General features: G+C 42.0%; 1 protein-coding gene across 1 annotated transcript; it reads right to left on the reverse strand.

Annotated features, from left to right (window-relative positions):
* Positions 1-41: 41 nt before the first annotated feature.
* Positions 42-15806, reverse strand: cyp2b6 (cytochrome P450 family 2 subfamily B member 6). The gene is given in 10 exon segments (NM_001102903.1): positions 42-498; positions 1503-1644; positions 3166-3350; positions 4743-4884; positions 5375-5551; positions 8085-8245; positions 9596-9745; positions 13654-13816; positions 14015-14195; positions 15740-15806. Coding segments are annotated over 9 exon segments (1470 nt in total). The 5' UTR covers positions 14186-14195; positions 15740-15806; the 3' UTR covers positions 42-319.
* Between the last annotated feature and the right edge of the window lie 2852 nt (positions 15807-18658).

An 18658-nucleotide genomic window follows, 5' to 3' on the forward strand; every position in this document is an offset into this window, starting at 1 on the left:
TATGAGTAGATTGTTTTCACTGGAAAATATTCTGTGACTTCCCCATGGAATTCATTTTATTTTATATGATATTTGTAAATATTGGAAACATATGAACTCATGAATACAAGAGCAAAAGAAAAATATATGTACAACATTAAAAAATCAGTAATGCTTCACAGTTTTTAAAAAAGGAAAAAGCTATAATTATAACAACATTAAACAATATCTGGCAACTGACTGTGGCTTTGGTTCTTTCGTAATGTCTTTGCTAAAATTCAATTTTCTTGTTCACTATTGAAATTATAAACTTCATTTTATTGACATATGCTGATATTTTTTATGTACGAGGCAAAGCACAAATGTTATGCTGTAAAGGAGAAGATGTGAAGCCTTCTCCAGAGGTTAGTTGGACCTCAACTCCAGGAGGGGGTTGGAATGTGAAGTTCTGCAGTAACTTTGTGAAGAACAAGAAGAGTTCCATCTTGGCCAACGTTTCTCCGGCACAACTTCTTCGACCTAAGTGGGAAAGGCAAAGTGTCCATATTTTATATTATATTTGCACTGTACAAATTCCATGCAATCAGTGCATTTTTATGGAACTACTTTGGGATCATGGTGGAAACTCAACTTGAGTATCTTCTAATCCGAATCACACTTTTGCTAGTGCTCATGAGTGTTTTACGGGGTTCCAGTTATTGAATGTGACCATGTTGAATAACGTTCTCTACCTCTTTTTGTTACTTAAGCCAATGACTGAAAAATATATCAATATCTATCTGTAAAGGACAATGTTTTGTAGATATCATAGGGGTTTAATAATGCCACAGAATAGCATCCAAACCCTCACCCTAACCCAGGGGTCCCCATGAAAAAGTTCATGGAGGAGCCAAATAAGGGCTGTGATTGGCTATTAGGGGCCTCTATGCACCCTATCAGCTTACAGGGGGCTTTATTTGGTAGGAAATCTTGTTTTTATTCAACCAAAACTTGCCCCCAAGTCAGGAATTCAAAAATAACTCCCTGGTTTTGGGGCACTGAGAGCAACATCCATGGGGTTGGGGAGCAACATGTTGCCCCTGAGTCAATGGTTGGGGATCACTGCCCTAACCACTGAAAATTGGGGGATGGTAGAAGCTACTATCAAATCTATCTGGAATAATTAGCTGCTCCAAAGTGACAATCCTCCTAAATATCCCTGATGTGGTAGTAGCATTACAGTAATAATAATGGCTTACCTTCACATTTATTTCATTATTTACTCTTGTATCACAATTTAGTAATGAAATGAAAGAAACAAATATACAAATCTAAACTTGTGGTGATGTACAGTATAAACTTTAAAGATCTTCAAAGGGAGGAAGAGGTTCTAGGCTTCCCTATATACAGTCTCCCCATTCTATCCTACTCATTCTGATCATTTTCCATCCTTTCTTCCTAATTCCTTTTAGCAAGTTGAAGCTCTTGGATAGGCAGGATTTACAACTCTTACTCCATTATTTACGACTTCAGAATCACAGTACCTGCTGAGAAGGGAAGGAAGGCCTCATTTTTCATAAAATGTCCTTCAGAGTCAAGGAAATGTTCCGGGTAAAATTCTTCTGGCTTTTTGAAGTAGTTTTTATCTTGCAGAACAGATGTCAGCAGTGGGATCACTTGGGTTCCCTAAAAATGTTTGAAATGTGAAGGAAATGAAAAATGATATGAAAATAATTAAGGAAAACAAATACATGGAAAAAAGTAAGTCATTAGGGCGTACCATGTGATAACAATCTCAACTTGCAGTATAGTCTCTTCTACGTAATAATCTATCACCCCTGCAACAAAAGAGCTCCAACGCCACAACCTGCTCCCTTGGGCCCAAACCTTCTCATCTCCTTCAGCCCTGCACTTACCCACCTATTGAACCTTTCACTTAATGTTGGTACTTTTCCATTTTCATACAAAAAAAGCACTAATCACTCCCATCCTCCAAATAACCTTCCCTTAATCCCAGCTCTCCCAGAAACTATAGTCCACTTTCCCTACATCAATTCTTGTCTAGTGATGGGCGAAATGTTTCGCCAGGCATGGATTCGCAGCGAATTTCCGCGTTTCGCCATTGGCAGATTGTTTCGGATGAAAACATTTGCCCCGGAAAACTTTGCTTTGCGTCCAAAAATTGTCGCGGGCGTCAAAAGAATTGTTGTGGCGTCAAAATAAATAGTCGCCTGTCAAAAGAATAGTCGCGGTGTCAAAAAATAGTCGCAGCGTCAAAATAAATAGTTGTGGTGTCAAAATAGTTGCAGCATCAAAATAAATAGTTGTGGTGTCAAAATATATAGTTGTGGCGTCAAAATAGTTGCAGCGTCAAAATAAATAGTTGCAGAATCAAAATAAATAGTCGCAGCGTCAAAATAGTTGCAGCGTCAAAATAAATAATCGCAGCGTCAAAATAAATAGTAGCAGTGTCAAAATAGTTGCAGCGTCTAAATAAATAGTTGCGACATGAAAATAAATAGTCGCAGCGTCAAAATAAATAGTTGCGGCGTCAAAATAAATAATCGCAGCGTCAAAATAAATAGTTGCGGCGTCAAAATAAATAGTTGCAGCGTCAAAATAAATAGTTGCGGCGTCAAAATAAATAGTAGCGGCGTCAAAATAAATAATCGCAGCGTCAAAATAAATAGTTGCGGCGTCAAAATAAATAGTTGCAGCGTCAAAATAAATAGTTGCAGCGTCAAAATAAATAGTTGCAGCGTCAAAATAAATAGTTGCAGCGTCAAAATAAATAGTTGCGGCGTCAAAATAAATAGTTGCAGTGTCAAAATAGTTGCAGTGTCAAAATAAATAGTTGCAGCGTCAAAATAAATAGTTGCGGCGTCAAAATAATAGTCGCGCTGCAAAAAATTAGTCACGAGTGTCAAAAGAATAGTCGCGGGCGATAAAATTTTTTCACGCACGCCATTATCACCGTTTAGCGAATTTTTTGCCGTTTTGCGAAATCTTTTGAAAGATTTGTGAATTTTTCGGCAAAGCGAAACGGGACAGATTCGCTCATCACTATTCTTGTCCAAATAGTTGGAAAGCTTTGCTCACAACCACTTGGCCAAGCATCTAACTCACAATTCCATTCTCTTCACACAGGCATGACACAAGGGATAAGAAAGGACTGTATAGAAATTAAAATAAAAATAAAATTCTCACCTTTGGAATAAAATAGCCCCTGAAGGTGACATCTGTAGTAGTTGCATGGGGAAGGTTACTGGGTGCGATGTTGGCAAATCTCTGAATCTCATGAATGACGGCATCAGTATAGGGCATTAGTTTCCGGTGTTCCGTTTGGGGTTCTGCTGATCCAATCACTTTGTCGATTTCATCTTGGACTTTTTCTTTAGAAAACACAAAATTTTGGATGAGGCTTTATGCATTATGGCTCATCATAGTGACATAGTTACATAGGGTTGAATAAAGCCCAGAGTCCATCAAGTTCAACCCTTCCAAGTAAACCCAGCACACACAACCTATCATAGCACAACATGTTACATAAGAACACCCCTGCCAAACAGCCTCCTCCCCTCCTATTCTCCCAGTCCCAAAAACATACAGACACCAGTTTGTGGGATGAAAAGTTTGCAGAACATTCAGCATCTCCAGTGAAGCTTTAATTTAACACGTAACATCAAGAACAAAATAGCATATCATGAACATATTCTAAACATAGCCCAATATAATATGAATGTTGTCAGGCCCGGAATTACATATAGGGTGCCCCTAGCCCCCCACCCCGAGCCTCTTCCTTCTGTGCATATGCAAACTTGTTTTTGGATTTTTGGGTACGGAGCATTGGGTAGGACAGACCTTCCCTATTGCTTCGTACCCAATGCAGTTGCAATTGGGCGCCATGCCGCCCCTAAAGACCTGCCTTGCCACAAATATGGGCCTGAATGTTTGTATAACAAACAATTAACTCTTGAACAACCATATACTGTAACAACAGCTGCCACTCTAGCCCGGAACCACTTACTCCCCAATCAAATTCACTTCCTGGTATGCATTCTTACCCCTGAAGTGCCAGGCATGCCAAGCAACAGTTCACCATACAACTCTCTTCTTAACATAACCATTGCTTCCTAGACTTAACCACCCCACCACAAATACCACTGCACCAACACACTCATATAGGGAGGAGGTTCTCCTGTGCTGTCCCAATGACCCAATGACGTTCCTGGCCCTGCACCTTCCAAAACCACCAATCACCACCACCATCATGCTCTTGCTTCCCTACACTTCATTACGGGTCATCCGGTTACATTACTGAAATGGAAAAAGCCTTTGAAGAAAAACCTCTGGTAAAAACCCTATGGTGATTCAGTAATAAGTAAAACCCACAGGTGTTGCCAGATCCAGGTTCATAAAACAAAATGGTGTAATAAAGAAAAGGGAAAACAATATCTTGCTTGTCTGGTAATATTCCCAAAATAGATTTAGAAAAGGGGAATTACAAAAAATGAGATGGTTCTTTAGTAAAAAAAATAAATTAAAAAATCATAACTCTTTAAAACCGTAATTCGAATGAGTTGTGCCGCAAATAGATTCGAAATGCAGTAAAAATTTGAATTTGACCGTTGATACATCAGCCCCTTCTGTAACTTATCCTCAAAGCCTATGATGCTCCTTTATAAATGAACTTCTTGCTGATCATTTAGGATTGGGGGGGGGGGGTCATTAACCTGCATACAAAATAATCCTAAGCATCATTTCCTATGGCATGGAGTCCTTACTTTGAATGTCTGGATATTTCATCATTAACAGGAGGCCCCAGCGAAGAGTGGTAGAGGTTGTCTCCATTCCAGCGCCAAATAAATTGGATACAAGTAACGTTAGATTTTGGTCGTGGAAAAACTTTGAAGATGAAGGTTTCTCCTGAAAAAATATACATTGTCTGCATCACAATTTAAGAAGCCAAAGCAGGAGGTTCCATCACTGACCAACAGGAGTCAGCAGGGTCGTACTGAGACCAGGGGGCCACCATAAAACCATAGACCATAGGCCCACTCTCCAAACTATTTTTCCTCGCCCAATCTCTTTTATTTACATGCTAGCATCTATTCTTCCCTCTATTTATTCCCATTCAGAAATAGGGAATGACCATGAAACAGGCCAAATGGTCAGGGGCAGGAGGGCCCACTGACACCTGGGCCCACCGGGAGTTTTCCTGGTATCCTGGTCGGCCACTCCAACACTGGGAGTCAGAATAGGAGGCCAAGAGCCACTTTCCACTCACTGTTATGTGATGCCGCAAAAGGCTGATTTATGAATAAAATACAAAGCACTCATTGGATGCAAATTGCCACAGTTACCCAGAATGCCAGTGTAATAGTGGGTACCCAGTAAGAATAAAAACTAAATATACCTCTTGTTGCTTGACGAGGAAAGTATCAACGAGATCCCTCTGGTCATTGACGTCCAGCTGATCCCTGTGTTTGGTAAATGTCTCTTCAAGAAACTTGAATAACTTTAATGTGTTCTCAGCGACAGTTTTGTGCTTTCCAGGAAGCCATTGCATAACAGATGGGTAGGTGTTATACAGCTAGTGGGAACCGTAGGGCAGATATATATATATATAAAATATCATAGAAATGAATGAAGTAGAAGAGAAAGTAAAAGAGAAAAAAGAAACAAAAACTGTAATGGCACCATGAGATGATATAGTTGGAACGTTCTACTGCTACAGACGATACTATAGAGTTACTTCCCATGGTTGGTCTCTATGGGAGCTTATGGGAGGAGGAACCTACAGTATTAGGATTAGGTTTAGATAGAGATTACTTCCCATGGTTGGTCTCTATGGGAGCTTATGGGAGGAAGAACCTACAGAATTAGAATTAGGTATAGATAGAGATTACTTCCCATGGTTGGTCTCTATGGGAGCGTATGGGAGAAGGAACCTAGAGAATTAGGATTAGGTATAGATAGAGATTACTTCCCATGTTTTGTCTCTATTGGAGCGTATGGGAGGAGGAACCTACAGAACTAGGATTAGGTATAGATAGAGATTACTTCCCATGGTTGGTCTCTATGGGAGCGTATGGGAGGAGGAACCTACAGTATTAGGATTAGGTTTAGATAGAGATTACTTCCCATGGTTGGTCTCTATGGGAGCGTATGGGAGGAAGAACCTACAGAATTAGGATTAGGTATAGATAGAGATTACTTCCCATGGTTGGTCTCTATGGGAGCGTATGGGAGGAGGAACCTACAGAATTAGGATTAGGTATAGATAGAGATTACTTCCCATGGTTGGTCTCTATGGGAGCGTATGGGAGGAGGAACCTACAGAATTAGGATTAGGTATAGATAGAGATTACTTCCCATGGTTGGTCTCTATGGGAGCGTATGGGAGGAGGAACCTACAGAATTAGGATTAGGTATAGATAGAGATTACTTCCCATGGTTGGTCTCTATTGGAGCGTATGGGAGGAGGAACCTACAGAATTAGGATTAGGTAAAGATAGAGATTACTTCCCATGGTTGGTCTCTATGGGAGCGTATGGGAGGAAGAACCTACAGAATTAGGATTAGGTATAGATAGAGATTACTTCCCATGGTTGGTCTCTATGGGAGCGTATGGGAGGAGGAACCTACAGAATTAGGATTAGGTATAGATAGAGATTACTTCCCATGGTTGGTCTCTATTGGAGCGTATGGGAGGAGGAACCTACAGAATCAGGATTAGGTATAGATAGAGATTACTTCCCATGGTTGGTCTCTATTGGAGCGTATGGGAGGAGGAACCTACAGAATTAGGATTAGGTATAGATAGAGATTACTTCCCATGGTTGGTCTCTATAGGAGTGTATGGGAGGAGGAACCTACAGAATTAGGATTATGTATAGGAGGGGATAGTAGGAATAGAGAATGTTTCTCTTTATTCATAAATTCTTCATGGAAAAAAAGGCTTGCAACAAGAACTTAATACTAGTAATGAGGAAATTTTATGCACCAAAAAAGTCACGCAGCAGTCGCGTTTTTCGCCACTTCGCCAATTTTTCGGCATTTCCGCAAATTTTTTGGCAAAGTGAAATGGGACAGATTTAAATGTACTTTGAATAAGATGTATTCAGTTCTTAATTAATAATATACAGTATATATAAGCAGCATATTTATGTCAGTCCGGTTTGTTGCCAGCCCCGTTTTTTCAAGAATAATTTATGGCTCCTCCCATTAGCTGGGGCATGTGTCTGGCCATACACGAGGTCACCAAGCGAGCGGATCTTCTCCCGATATCCCCACCTAGGGGTGGCTAATTCCAGGGCCAAACGATCAAATTATCGGGAGCAATGGGCGCAGTCGGTTCGGGGACTGCATCAACGAGCCGATGCGGTCCACGATCCAACTAAATCTTTAAACCTTCCCGATCAATATCTGCCCGATTTCAGGCCAGATATCGGTCTGCAGGCCCCTCGTTTCTGCCCCTACACGGGCCGATAAGCTGCCGAATCTGTCCAAGGGACCCATATCGCCAGCTACAATCGGCCCGTGTATGGCCACCTTAAGTTGTGAGTTCTACTCTGAATGGGACTTATTTTGATTTATGTGTTTAGTTGTTTGATATCTAAGGCTTAGGTTCTTTGTTCCCATTAGCGATGAGCGAATATGTCCCGTTTTGCTTCGCCGAAAGAGCTCTGAAAAGATTAGTGAAACGGAGCGCGGAAAAGAAAGACTTCGCTCATCACTAGTTCCCATCAATTAGCATGTCCATTGGATATACACTGACTAAAAAGAGAAAATGTATTCAATACAAAAACACATCATAACAAGTATAGCCCAGCGCGTTTCAACCCATAAAGAGTCTTCATCAGGGGCAAAAAATAAAAAAAGGGCAGGTTTAATTTTTTTCCCCTGATGAAGACCCTTTATGGGTCGAACGCGTTGGGCTATACTTTGCATTTTTGCATTGAATTTTATTCATTTTCTTTAGTGTGCAGATACTTTTTGCTTTCTTGGATTTTTTTTGGAGTTACTAAATGGGTTTTCTCCAGCATCTTTGCACCTCCATTGTTTATTATAAGGTGTGCACTCTTACACTTTGTTATATGGATATACACTGACTAACAGCTCACCATAACCATAGGGCTCCCCATCAGCCTGACATTTTCATTTATTATCTTTATAAGCTTCAAAAGTGCTGTATCCTGATAGTCAAAGCGATGGCCGAGCAGTATGGACACAATGATATTGGCTACAGCCGCATTCATGATCAGGGTGTTCTCAAATGGTTTTCCTGAAATGATAAGACAGACGAGAGAGAAGTTCACACCTGTACACACACCTGTAAACTCACATACACACACATACGCTCATAGCATTGCCTCCCAAGACCTAAACCAAATATCAAGGTTTCTCCTCTGTAGGTCTCTAGTGATGAGCGAATCTGTCCTGTTGCGCTTTGCCGAAAAATTTTCAGCTACAAATTTTTTTGCGCCCATTACACGAAACAATCCACCAATGGGGAAACGTGGATATTCGCCTTGGATCCATACCTGGCAAAATATTTTTCTCATCACTAGTGATGAGCGAATCTGTCCCATTTCGCTTCGCCGAAAAATTCTCGAATCTTTCAAAAGATTCACGAAACAGCGAAAAATTCGAGAAACGGTAAAAAAGTAAAAAAAAAATTGTCGCCCACGGCTATTCTTTTGTCTCGAGGAAATTTTTGCATTTCGCCATTGGCAAATTGTTTTGCGAACCTTCAGCGGAAATTCGCCGCGGGAAAAGTCATCGAGCATCAAAAAAGTTGCGTAAGAATAGGTGCAGTCACGTCTAAAAAAGTTGCATGGCAAGCGCGTTTTGCGGATTTTTCGCTGTTTCCCGATTTCCCTGTTGTTTTGCGAGTTTTTCGGGACAGATTCGCTCATCGCTAAAATTCATTTCTCGATTCTTTTAAAAGAATCGAGAAATTAAGGTAAAATGAGGACACGACAGAGCGAATCTGTCCCGTTTTGGTGAAAATTTAGCGCAATTCAGCTACCATGCATGCTTTTTTTGATGCGACTGTAACTTTTTTGCCCCAGCTGTTACTTTTTTTTTTTACATGACAGTGACTTTTTCCAGACAAATTTTTGCTGCAGTTTTACAAAAGAAAAAAAATCGCCAACGGCAAAATGTGGAATTTTGCCACAAATCCATACCTGGTTAAAAATGTCACTCTTTTTTACTAATTGTAATTACAGAGATTAACCTTGTGAATAGAAGAAAGGCCCCAGAAGTAGATCATCAGTAAGGATCTTCTGCTTGCTAGTCTGTTGGGTAGCTCATCACTCTGGCACCCTTTAGAGTGTAAGCTCTTGTGAGTAGGGCCATCCAAACTCATTTATTAGTCTCTACCTCTGGTTTGATTAAATATAGCAAGCCCCCTGAATAACTACTGTATATGAATTAAAGATGATGATCCCTGCAGTGATTTGCTCTGTCTCCTTTCTGTGTTCCTGGGCTATTGATTCAGTATGAATTCTGGATTCTCTATTAGGTTCAGTATAGTAAGATTTTCTTCTAAATTTCTTCTAAAAACATCTAAACCCTCCCAACAGACAGACATAGGAATAAACTCTCACTCAGTGGAGTAACCACTCACCTTTATAGGACTTGAACGCTTCCACTAAGCAATCTGACTCCTCACAGATCCTCTCCTCTATGGTTTTCTTCCCCATCCCAAAATCTCTGAGTGTGGTGAGTGTGAATCTTCTCATTACTTTCCAGTTCTCCCCATGAGAAAAAATTAGACCTAAGTAATAAAGATTAAATGCATATTTCATATCTCATATCCCCTACTGTAAATGATAAGGATATTAGCAGCCACTGAGGGGTTCTGTGCCCATATAAAGGCACAAGGCTGCAGGCTGAGTTATACAGGGAACTCTGAGTATCACTCATGTATTATAAGGGATAATGTACCCCCTACTGTAAATGATAAGGATATTAGCAGTCACTGAGGGGTTCTGTGCCCATATAAAGGCACAAGGCTGCAGGCTGAGTTATACAGGGAACTCTGAGTATCACTCATGTATTATAAGGGATAATGTACCCCCTACTGTAAATGATAAGGATATTAGCAGTCACTGAGGGGTTCTGTGCCCATATAAAGGCACAGGGCTGCAGGCTGAGTTATACAGGGAACTCTGAGTATCACTCATGTATTATAAGGGATAATGTACCCCCTACTGTAAATGATAAGGATATTAGCAGTCACTGAGGGGTTCTGTGCCCATATAAAGGCACAAGGCTGCAGGCTGAGTTATACAGGGAACTCTGAGTATCACTCATGTATTATAAGGGATAATGTACCCCCTACTGTAAATGATAAGGATATTAGCAGTCACTGAGGGGTTCTGTGCCCATATAAAGGCACAGGGCTGCAGGCTGAGTTATACAGGGAACTCTGAGTATCACTCATGTATTATAAGGGATAATGTACCCCCTACTGTAAATGATAAGGATATTAGCAGTCACTGAGGGGTTCTGTGCCCATATAAAGGCACAAGGCTGCAGGCTGAGTTATACAGGGAACTCTGAGTATCACTCATGTATTATAAGGGATACTGTACCCCCTACTGTAAATGATAAGGATATTAGCAGTCACTGAGGGGTTCTGTGCCCCCCATATAAAGGCACAAGGCTGCAGGCTGAGTTATACAGGGAACTCTGAGTATCCCTCATGTATTATAAGGGATAATGTACCCCCTACTGTAAATGATAAGGATATTAGCAGTCACTGAGGGGTTCTGTGCCCATATAAAGGCACAAGGCTGCAGGCTGAGTTATACAGGGAACTCTGAGTATCACTCATGTATTATAAGGGATAATGTACCCCCTACTGTAAATGATAAGGATATTAGCAGTCACTGAGGGGTTCTGTGCCCATATAAAGGCACAAGGCTGCAGGCTGAGTTATACAGGGAACTCTGAGTATCACTCATGTATTATAAGGGATAATGTACCCCCTACTGTAAATGATAAGGATATTAGCAGTCACTGAGGGGTTCTGTGCCCATATAAAGGCACAAGGCTGCAGGCTGAGTTATACAGGGAACTCTGAGTATCACTCACGTATTATAAGGGATAATGTACCCCCTACTGTAAATGATAAGGATATTAGCAGTCACTGAGGGGTTCTGTGCCCATATAAAGGCACAAGGCTGCAGGCTGAGTTATACAGGGAACTCTGAGTATCACTCATGTATTATAAGGGATACTGTACCCCCTACTGTAAATGATAAGGATATTAGCAGTCACTGAGGGGTTCTGTGCCCCCATATAAAGGCACAAGGCTGCAGGCTGAGTTATACAGGGAACTCTGAGTATCCCTCATGTATTATAAGGGATAATGTACCCCCTACTGTAAATGATAAGGATATTAGCAGTCACTGAGGGGTTCTGTGCCCATATAAAGGCACAAGGCTGCAGGCTGAGTTATACAGGGAACTCTGAGTATCACTCATGTATTATAAGGGATAATGTACCCCCTACTGTAAATGATAAGGATATTAGCAGTCACTGAGGGGTTCTGTGCCCATATAAAGGCACAAGGCTGCAGGCTGAGTTATACAGGGAACTCTGAGTATCACTCATGTATTATAAGGGATAATGTACCCCCTACTGTAAATGATAAGGATATTAGCAGTCACTGAGGGGTTCTGTGCCCATATAAAGGCACAAGGCTGCAGGCTGAGTTATACAGGGAACTCTGAGTATCACTCACGTATTATAAGGGATAATGTACCCCCTACTGTAAATGATAAGGATATTAGCAGTCACTGAGGGGTTCTGTGCCCATATAAAGGCACAAGGCTGCAGGCTGAGTTATACAGGGAACTCTGAGTATCACTCATGTATTATAAGGGATACTGTACCCCCTACTGTAAATGATAAGGATATTAGCAGTCACTGAGGGGTTCTGTGCCCCCCATATAAAGGCACAAGGCTGCAGGCTGAGTTATACAGGGAACTCTGAGTATCCCTCATGTATTATAAGGGATAATGTACCCCCTACTGTAAATGATAAGGATATTAGCAGTCACTGAGGGGTTCTGTGCCCATATAAAGGCACAAGGCTGCAGGCTGAGTTATACAGGGAACTCTGAGTATCACTCATGTATTATAAGGGATAATGTACCCCCTACTGTAAATGATAAGGATATTAGCAGTCACTGAGGGGTTCTGTGCCCATATAAAGGCACAAGGCTGCAGGCTGAGTTATACAGGGAACTCTGAGTATCACTCATGTATTATAAGGGATAATGTACCCCCTACTGTAAATGATAAGGATATTAGCAGTCACTGAGGGGTTCTGTGCCCATATAAAGGCACAAGGCTGCAGGCTGAGTTATACAGGGAACTCTGAGTATCACTCATGTATTATAAGGGATAATGTACCCCCTACTGTAAATGATAAGGATATTAGCAGTCACTGAGGGGTTCTGTGCCCATATAAAGGCACAAGGCTGCAGGCTGAGTTATACAGGGAACTCTGAGTATCACTCATGTATTATAAGGGATAATGTACCCCCTACTGTAAATGATAAGGATATTAGCAGTCACTGAGGGGTTCTGTGCTCATATAAAGGCAGAAGGCCTTGAGTTCCCTGTAAAGAGTTACAGGGAACTCAATATTTATTTCAATTTATTTGTGCCTTTTTTAATATATTTATATATGACTTTGCTATAATCTGTGTGTTACTATATTGAGGAATGTATTTGAATTGTTGCACTTTGGAGTCCAGTCTAGGGATACTTGAACATTGTTCCTAATTTGAAATAGCTATAACCTACTAAACGAATAATATAAGAAAAATAAAGGCATTGTGCAAAATAGTTTTTTACAATAAGTAAACTTTACTGGTCTGGTGATACCTTTTCCGAGTATTGGCAGGACTGAAAGAAACATTGTCCCCTCTGCTTTGTACACAAATAACACAGGGACACCGAGATCCTATGTCATTTAGCATTGAATTCTTCTTTCTTCAGATACACGCAGTTGCTAACAAGGGACTTTGAAATGCTTTTTGTCCAATCCCTTTCAGTTTTACATAACCTTCTGATGCAACTAAAGAGGGGCCTGGATGAGTTCTTGAACAAGCAGAGTACCCAAGGCTATTGTGATACTAATACCTACAGTTAGTATTAGTGGTTGTATATATAGTTTGTGTATGTGAGTGTATAGATAGGTAAGTATAGGGTGTGGGTGCTGGGTTTACTTGGAAGGGTTGAACTTGATGGACTCTGGTCTTTTTTCAACCCTATGTAACTATGTTTTTAGCTGCTATAGTGAGAGATTGAGATCCTAGAACTCTATGAATAACGTTCCCCATTCTTATGCACTTAAAGATTCCTTTTCCCTATATTACTCAACTTACCTGCCTACCCCAATCTCCTACCCAGCCTGCAGTTAGAATTTCTGCCCATTTAGCTTTAAGAAGTTGCATAGGAACCATCCAAGATGGAAGCACCCATCAGGATATGACGTTGGCTTTCCATTGTCCCCAACCTCCTTTGAATTTATGCTTTGAGTTAATGCAGATCTCGCCTACCATTAAACCATCAGCCTTACAAGCACTGAAATGCCATAACCATGTACTTGACTGCAGGTAGATCACCTCTATCATTTATAATAAAACATAGTTGGAATAAAGTTACCATATCCCTTTGATACGTCCTCAAAAATTGGAATTTTGGGTCTCTCTGAAAACTCATCAGCATGGTTGATAAGAGCGTCTTTCACTGCGTCAGTGCCGCAAAGCACAACCACCTTCTCTGTCCCAAGCTGAACACTGAATACTGAGCCGTACTTCTCAGCCAGCTATAATGGAAGCATAAATGGGATATTGTCATCATAGTTCATCACATTACCAAAAGTATTGGTAAAACTCCATCTGAAATAGACAGGCCATTGTGGTCTTTGGTGCTCAAAGGTTGACTCAAGTAAAGTAGAAAAGAACATAGAAAACTGAGGTTAACGTCTAAAAGGCAACTCATGAAGACTATTGCATGTTATTACCTCCATGAATGTTAGATGGGGTTTCTTCATATTCATAATGAGCAGATTCCCAATGAGGGGTAATGGTTTGGGCCCAGGAGGGAACATTTTGGAATCTCCTTTCCCACCATAGAAAAGGTTCAATAAGAAAACACAAACAGCGATAGACAGAAGAATTGAAATTGGATCCATGGCAATCCCACTGTAGTAAGAAAAGACCAGATAGTAAAAGTACTGAATGTATTTTATATAGCATTTGGGGAAACATATAGAGGTATAAAGCGTAATGACAAGTGTAGGATGGACATGTTTTGCACACATTTATTCAAGCAGGGATACCCCGGAATGTAGCAGGGATACCCCGGAATGTAGCAAGGATACCCCGGGATGTAGCAAGGATACCCCGGAATGTAGCAAGGATACCCCGGGATGTAGCAAGGATACCCCGGGATGTAGCAAGGATACCCCGGGATGTAGCAAGGATACCCCGGGATGTAGCAAGGATACCCCGGGATGTAGCAAGGATACCCCGGGATGTAGCAAGGATACCCCGGGATGTAGCAAGGATACCCCGGGATGTAGCAAGGATACCCCGGGATGTAGCAAGGATACCCCGGGATGTAGCAAGGATACCCTGGGATGTAGCAAGGATACCCCGGGATGTAGCAAGGATACTCTGGGAAAAAGCAAGGATACCCCGGGATGTAGCAAGGATACCCCAGGATGTAGCAAGGATACCCTGGGATGTAGCAAGGATACCCCGGGATGTAGCAAGGATACTCTGGGAAAAAGCAAGGATACCCCGGGATGTAGCAAGGATACCCCAGGATGTAGCAAGGATACCCTGGGATGTAGCAAGGATACCCCGGGATGTAGCAAGGATACCCCGGGATGTAGCAAGGATACCCCGGGATGTAGCAAGGATACCCCGGGATGTAGCAAGGATACCCCGGGATGTAGCAAGGATACCCTGGGATGTAGCAAGGATACCCTGGGATGTAGCAAGGATACCCTGGGATGTAGCAAGGATACCCCGGGATGTAGCAAGGATACTCTGGGAAAAAGCAAGGATACCCCGGGATGTAGCAAGGATACCCCGGGATGTAGCAAGGATACCCCGGGATGTAGCAAGGATACCCCCGGGATGTAGCAAGGATACCCCGGGATGTAGCAAGGATACCCCGGGATGTAGCAAGGATACCCCCGGGATGTAGCAAGGATACCCCGGGATGTAGCAAGGATACCCCGGGATGTAGCAAGGATACCCCGGGATGTAGCAAGGATACCCCGGGATGTAGCAAGGATACCCCGGGATGTAGCAAGGATACCCCGGGATGTAGCAAGGATTCCCCGGGATGTAGCAAGGATACCCCCGGGATGTAGCAAGGATACCCCGGGATGTAGCAAGGATACCCCGGGATGTAGCAAGGATACCCCGGGATGTAGCAAGGATACCCCGGGATGTAGCAAGGATACCCCGGGATGTAGCAAGGATACCCCGGGATGTAGCAAGGATACCCCGGGATGTAGCAAGGATACCCCGGGATGTAGCAAGGATACCCCGGGATGTAGCAAGGATACCCCGGGATGTAGCAAGGATACCCTGGGACTTTGCTGGAGGGATATCAGCACCCCAGGCACAGTTTCAGCTGGGAGAGTTAGAAGGAATTCATTAATAATACAAAAACGATTCACATTATTTCTTTGTTAAAATAAAGCAAAAAAAAATAAAAAATCTGTACAAACCTGCAGAAATGAACTGAAAAGGTTTAGGCACAGACGCTAAGACCCAATGCTGCTTTCTGCTTCAATTTCTTCTCTTCTGAAAAAGAAACCACTGCAGGTACCTGTAGGTAAATACCTGTCCCTGTTGTACGAGTTAGCCCCGCCCACTGGATTAGCCGCTGTTACAGGGCTAAGTGTTATTGAGAAGTGGGGCAGTTGTACAGACGGTGGGATAAACATTGGCTATAGTTCCAGGTCATGTTACAACATACAGTAGATAATCATTAACCACAGTCAATAGAGGCCTGTCTGTATATTTCTGAAATCTTGGCAGGTTGATCTAAAGTAACACTGTCATGGGAAAACATGTTTGTTACAAAACCCATCAGTTAATAGAGCTTCTCCAGCAGAATCCTGCATTGTAATCTGTTTTTCCCATGGGGCTAGCCATATTCTTCATTTCCCAGGGTGCCACAGCCATGTGACCTGTGCTCTGATAAACTTCAGTCTCACTTTACTGCTGCGCTGCAAGTTGGAGTGTTACTTCCCCCCCCTCCCCCCTCCCCCCCAGCAGCCGATCAGCAGAACAATGGGAAGGGAGCAAGATAGCAGCTCCCAGTAGGTATGAGAATAGCACTCAATAGTAAGAAATCCAAGTCCGGCTTGGGACTCCTCCAGTTACATGGGAGTAGGAGAAACAATAGGTTAGCTGAAAGCAGTTCTAATGTGTAGCGCTGGCTCCTTCTGAAAGCTCAGACTCAGGCACACTTTACTGCTGCGCTGCAAGTTGGAGTGATATCCACCCCCCCTCACCCCCAGCAGCCGATCAGCAGAACAATGGGAAGGGAGCAAGATAGCAGCTCCCAGTAGGTATGAGAATAGCACTCAATAGTAAGAGATCCAAGTCCGGCTTGGGACTCCTCCAGTTACATGGGAGTAGGAGAAACAATAGGTTAGCTGAAAGCAGTTCTAATGTGTAGCGCTGGCTGAAAGCTCAGACTCAGGCACACTTTACTGCTGTGCTGCAAGTTGGAGTGATATCCCCCCCCCAGCAGCCGATCAGCAGAACAATGGGAAGGGAGCAAGATAGCAGCTCCCAGTAGGTATCAGAATAGCACTCAATAGTAAGAAATCCAAGTCCAGCTTGGGACTCCTCCAGTTACATGGGAGTAGGAGAAACAATAGGTTAGCTGAAAGCAGTTCTAATGTGTAGCGCTGGCTGAAAGCTCAGACTCAGGCACAATGCACTGAGATGGCGCCTACACACCAATATTACAGCTACAAATACATTTGTTGGTTCAAGAATAAAATATTAAATGGTTGAGTGAATTATTTGCAAAGTGTAATATAGTAAACAAAGGAATGTAAACAAAATGTATTTCTGTGGGAGCATTTGATGCCGAGTAGGGCAGAAAAAAAACAACTTATGGTGGCCAACACCATGAAACAGGTGGGAATGAAATATGAAATAAACACAATGTCCCTAATCCTTACCTATGGGCCAGTTTCCTTGACTTCAGCCTCAGTTCTATGATCACTAGACCCATGACAAGTTAAATCCAAAAGTCAAAAACACGTTTAGGTTGTTGGCACTTGACTGGTATCCCCCCACCCAACAAGTGCGGAGTTGGGAGAGGAGTGGGGTGAAGATGACTCCCCCTAGTATAGATATCTAGATATCTAGTGTTTTAGTGTGCATAACTGGGGGGAAAAAAAGAAACTTTGGGTACCTAAACTGTTTTGGTTGTGAAGATGGTGCATGGAATAAAAGAAAGAGGTTACACTTAAATAAAAAAAGGGTTTTTTTGTATTAGTATAGAAACTGTTTGAGAGGATGCACTAACTGCCAAGCAAGGCCATTGTCTTCTTCATATTGGACCCAAACTGCACATCCTAAAAAAAAATCCACTTGGGTTGAAAATCCAAGGTTCTCTCAAGTCCTATCATTGCTTCCCACTGTAAAGAATGGGGAAAGCTCTGCATATAGCAAAAGCTTGTGGTGACAGATGGGAACCAATCAGGAGTGTTCTTTTCTGCATGTGTCCAAACGCTACTGGCATCATCTGCCAAGGCCAGGCCATCCCATTCTTTTCAATGAGGGGGGTGATATTAAATGAAAGATTGAGGGAATCAATAATTCTCTTCAGTTCAATCTTATTTATATCACATACTGGGGGTCATTTATCAACACAGGGCAACTTTGCCCATGGGCAGTAACCTATGGCAACCAATTAAATTATTGCATTCATTGTTCAACATACAGCTGGCTTGAACAAAAAAAAAACAGTCACTGATTGGTTGCTATGGGTTACTTGCCATGGGCAAATTTACCCAATGTTAATAATGAGCCTCACTGTATCCTTCTGTATGTTATTAAAATGAAGGGATCCCTCCTCTACTGGAGCAATATTGTTCCTGAGATTATAAAAAAGATGCTGTAACCCTAGGGCCCCCCGACATAACTAGTTTAACAGCATTTTTTGTATAAAGCATTCAGCCCCAAAATGTAAGATATACAGGGATGGACTCCATCTGTACGTCAGAAACCTTCAAACACGTTCCTTAGGCAGAGTATGAAACATGATCTTATTATTTGCCTTCTCATGTCGCCCTTCAACATTCTCCATTATGTCTTTCCCCTTCATCAGCGTGCTTTTTTAATACAAAATTTTATTGATAGGTAATGTGGATTCATATAGGTGAAGTTGAAAATAACTAATAATTAACGAGAATCTACGTTCACTTTTTATTTGTTGTCTAATGAAAGAAAATGTACTCATCAACTTTCCAGTATACATTAGTAAAACTTCTAATGTTTTTCCATTGTTTTCTAATTCTAAATTGTATATCGCACCAACCCATCGTGCCCCAATGTAGGAATGGTGTTCTCCAGAGCATCTGTAGCGTTCATAGCACCACACACAGTGCTCTGTATTTGGC

The sequence above is a fragment of the Xenopus tropicalis genome, chromosome 5, assembly GCF_000004195.4.
Source record: "Xenopus tropicalis strain Nigerian chromosome 5, UCB_Xtro_10.0, whole genome shotgun sequence".
Classification (NCBI taxonomy): Eukaryota; Metazoa; Chordata; class Amphibia; order Anura; family Pipidae; genus Xenopus; species Xenopus tropicalis.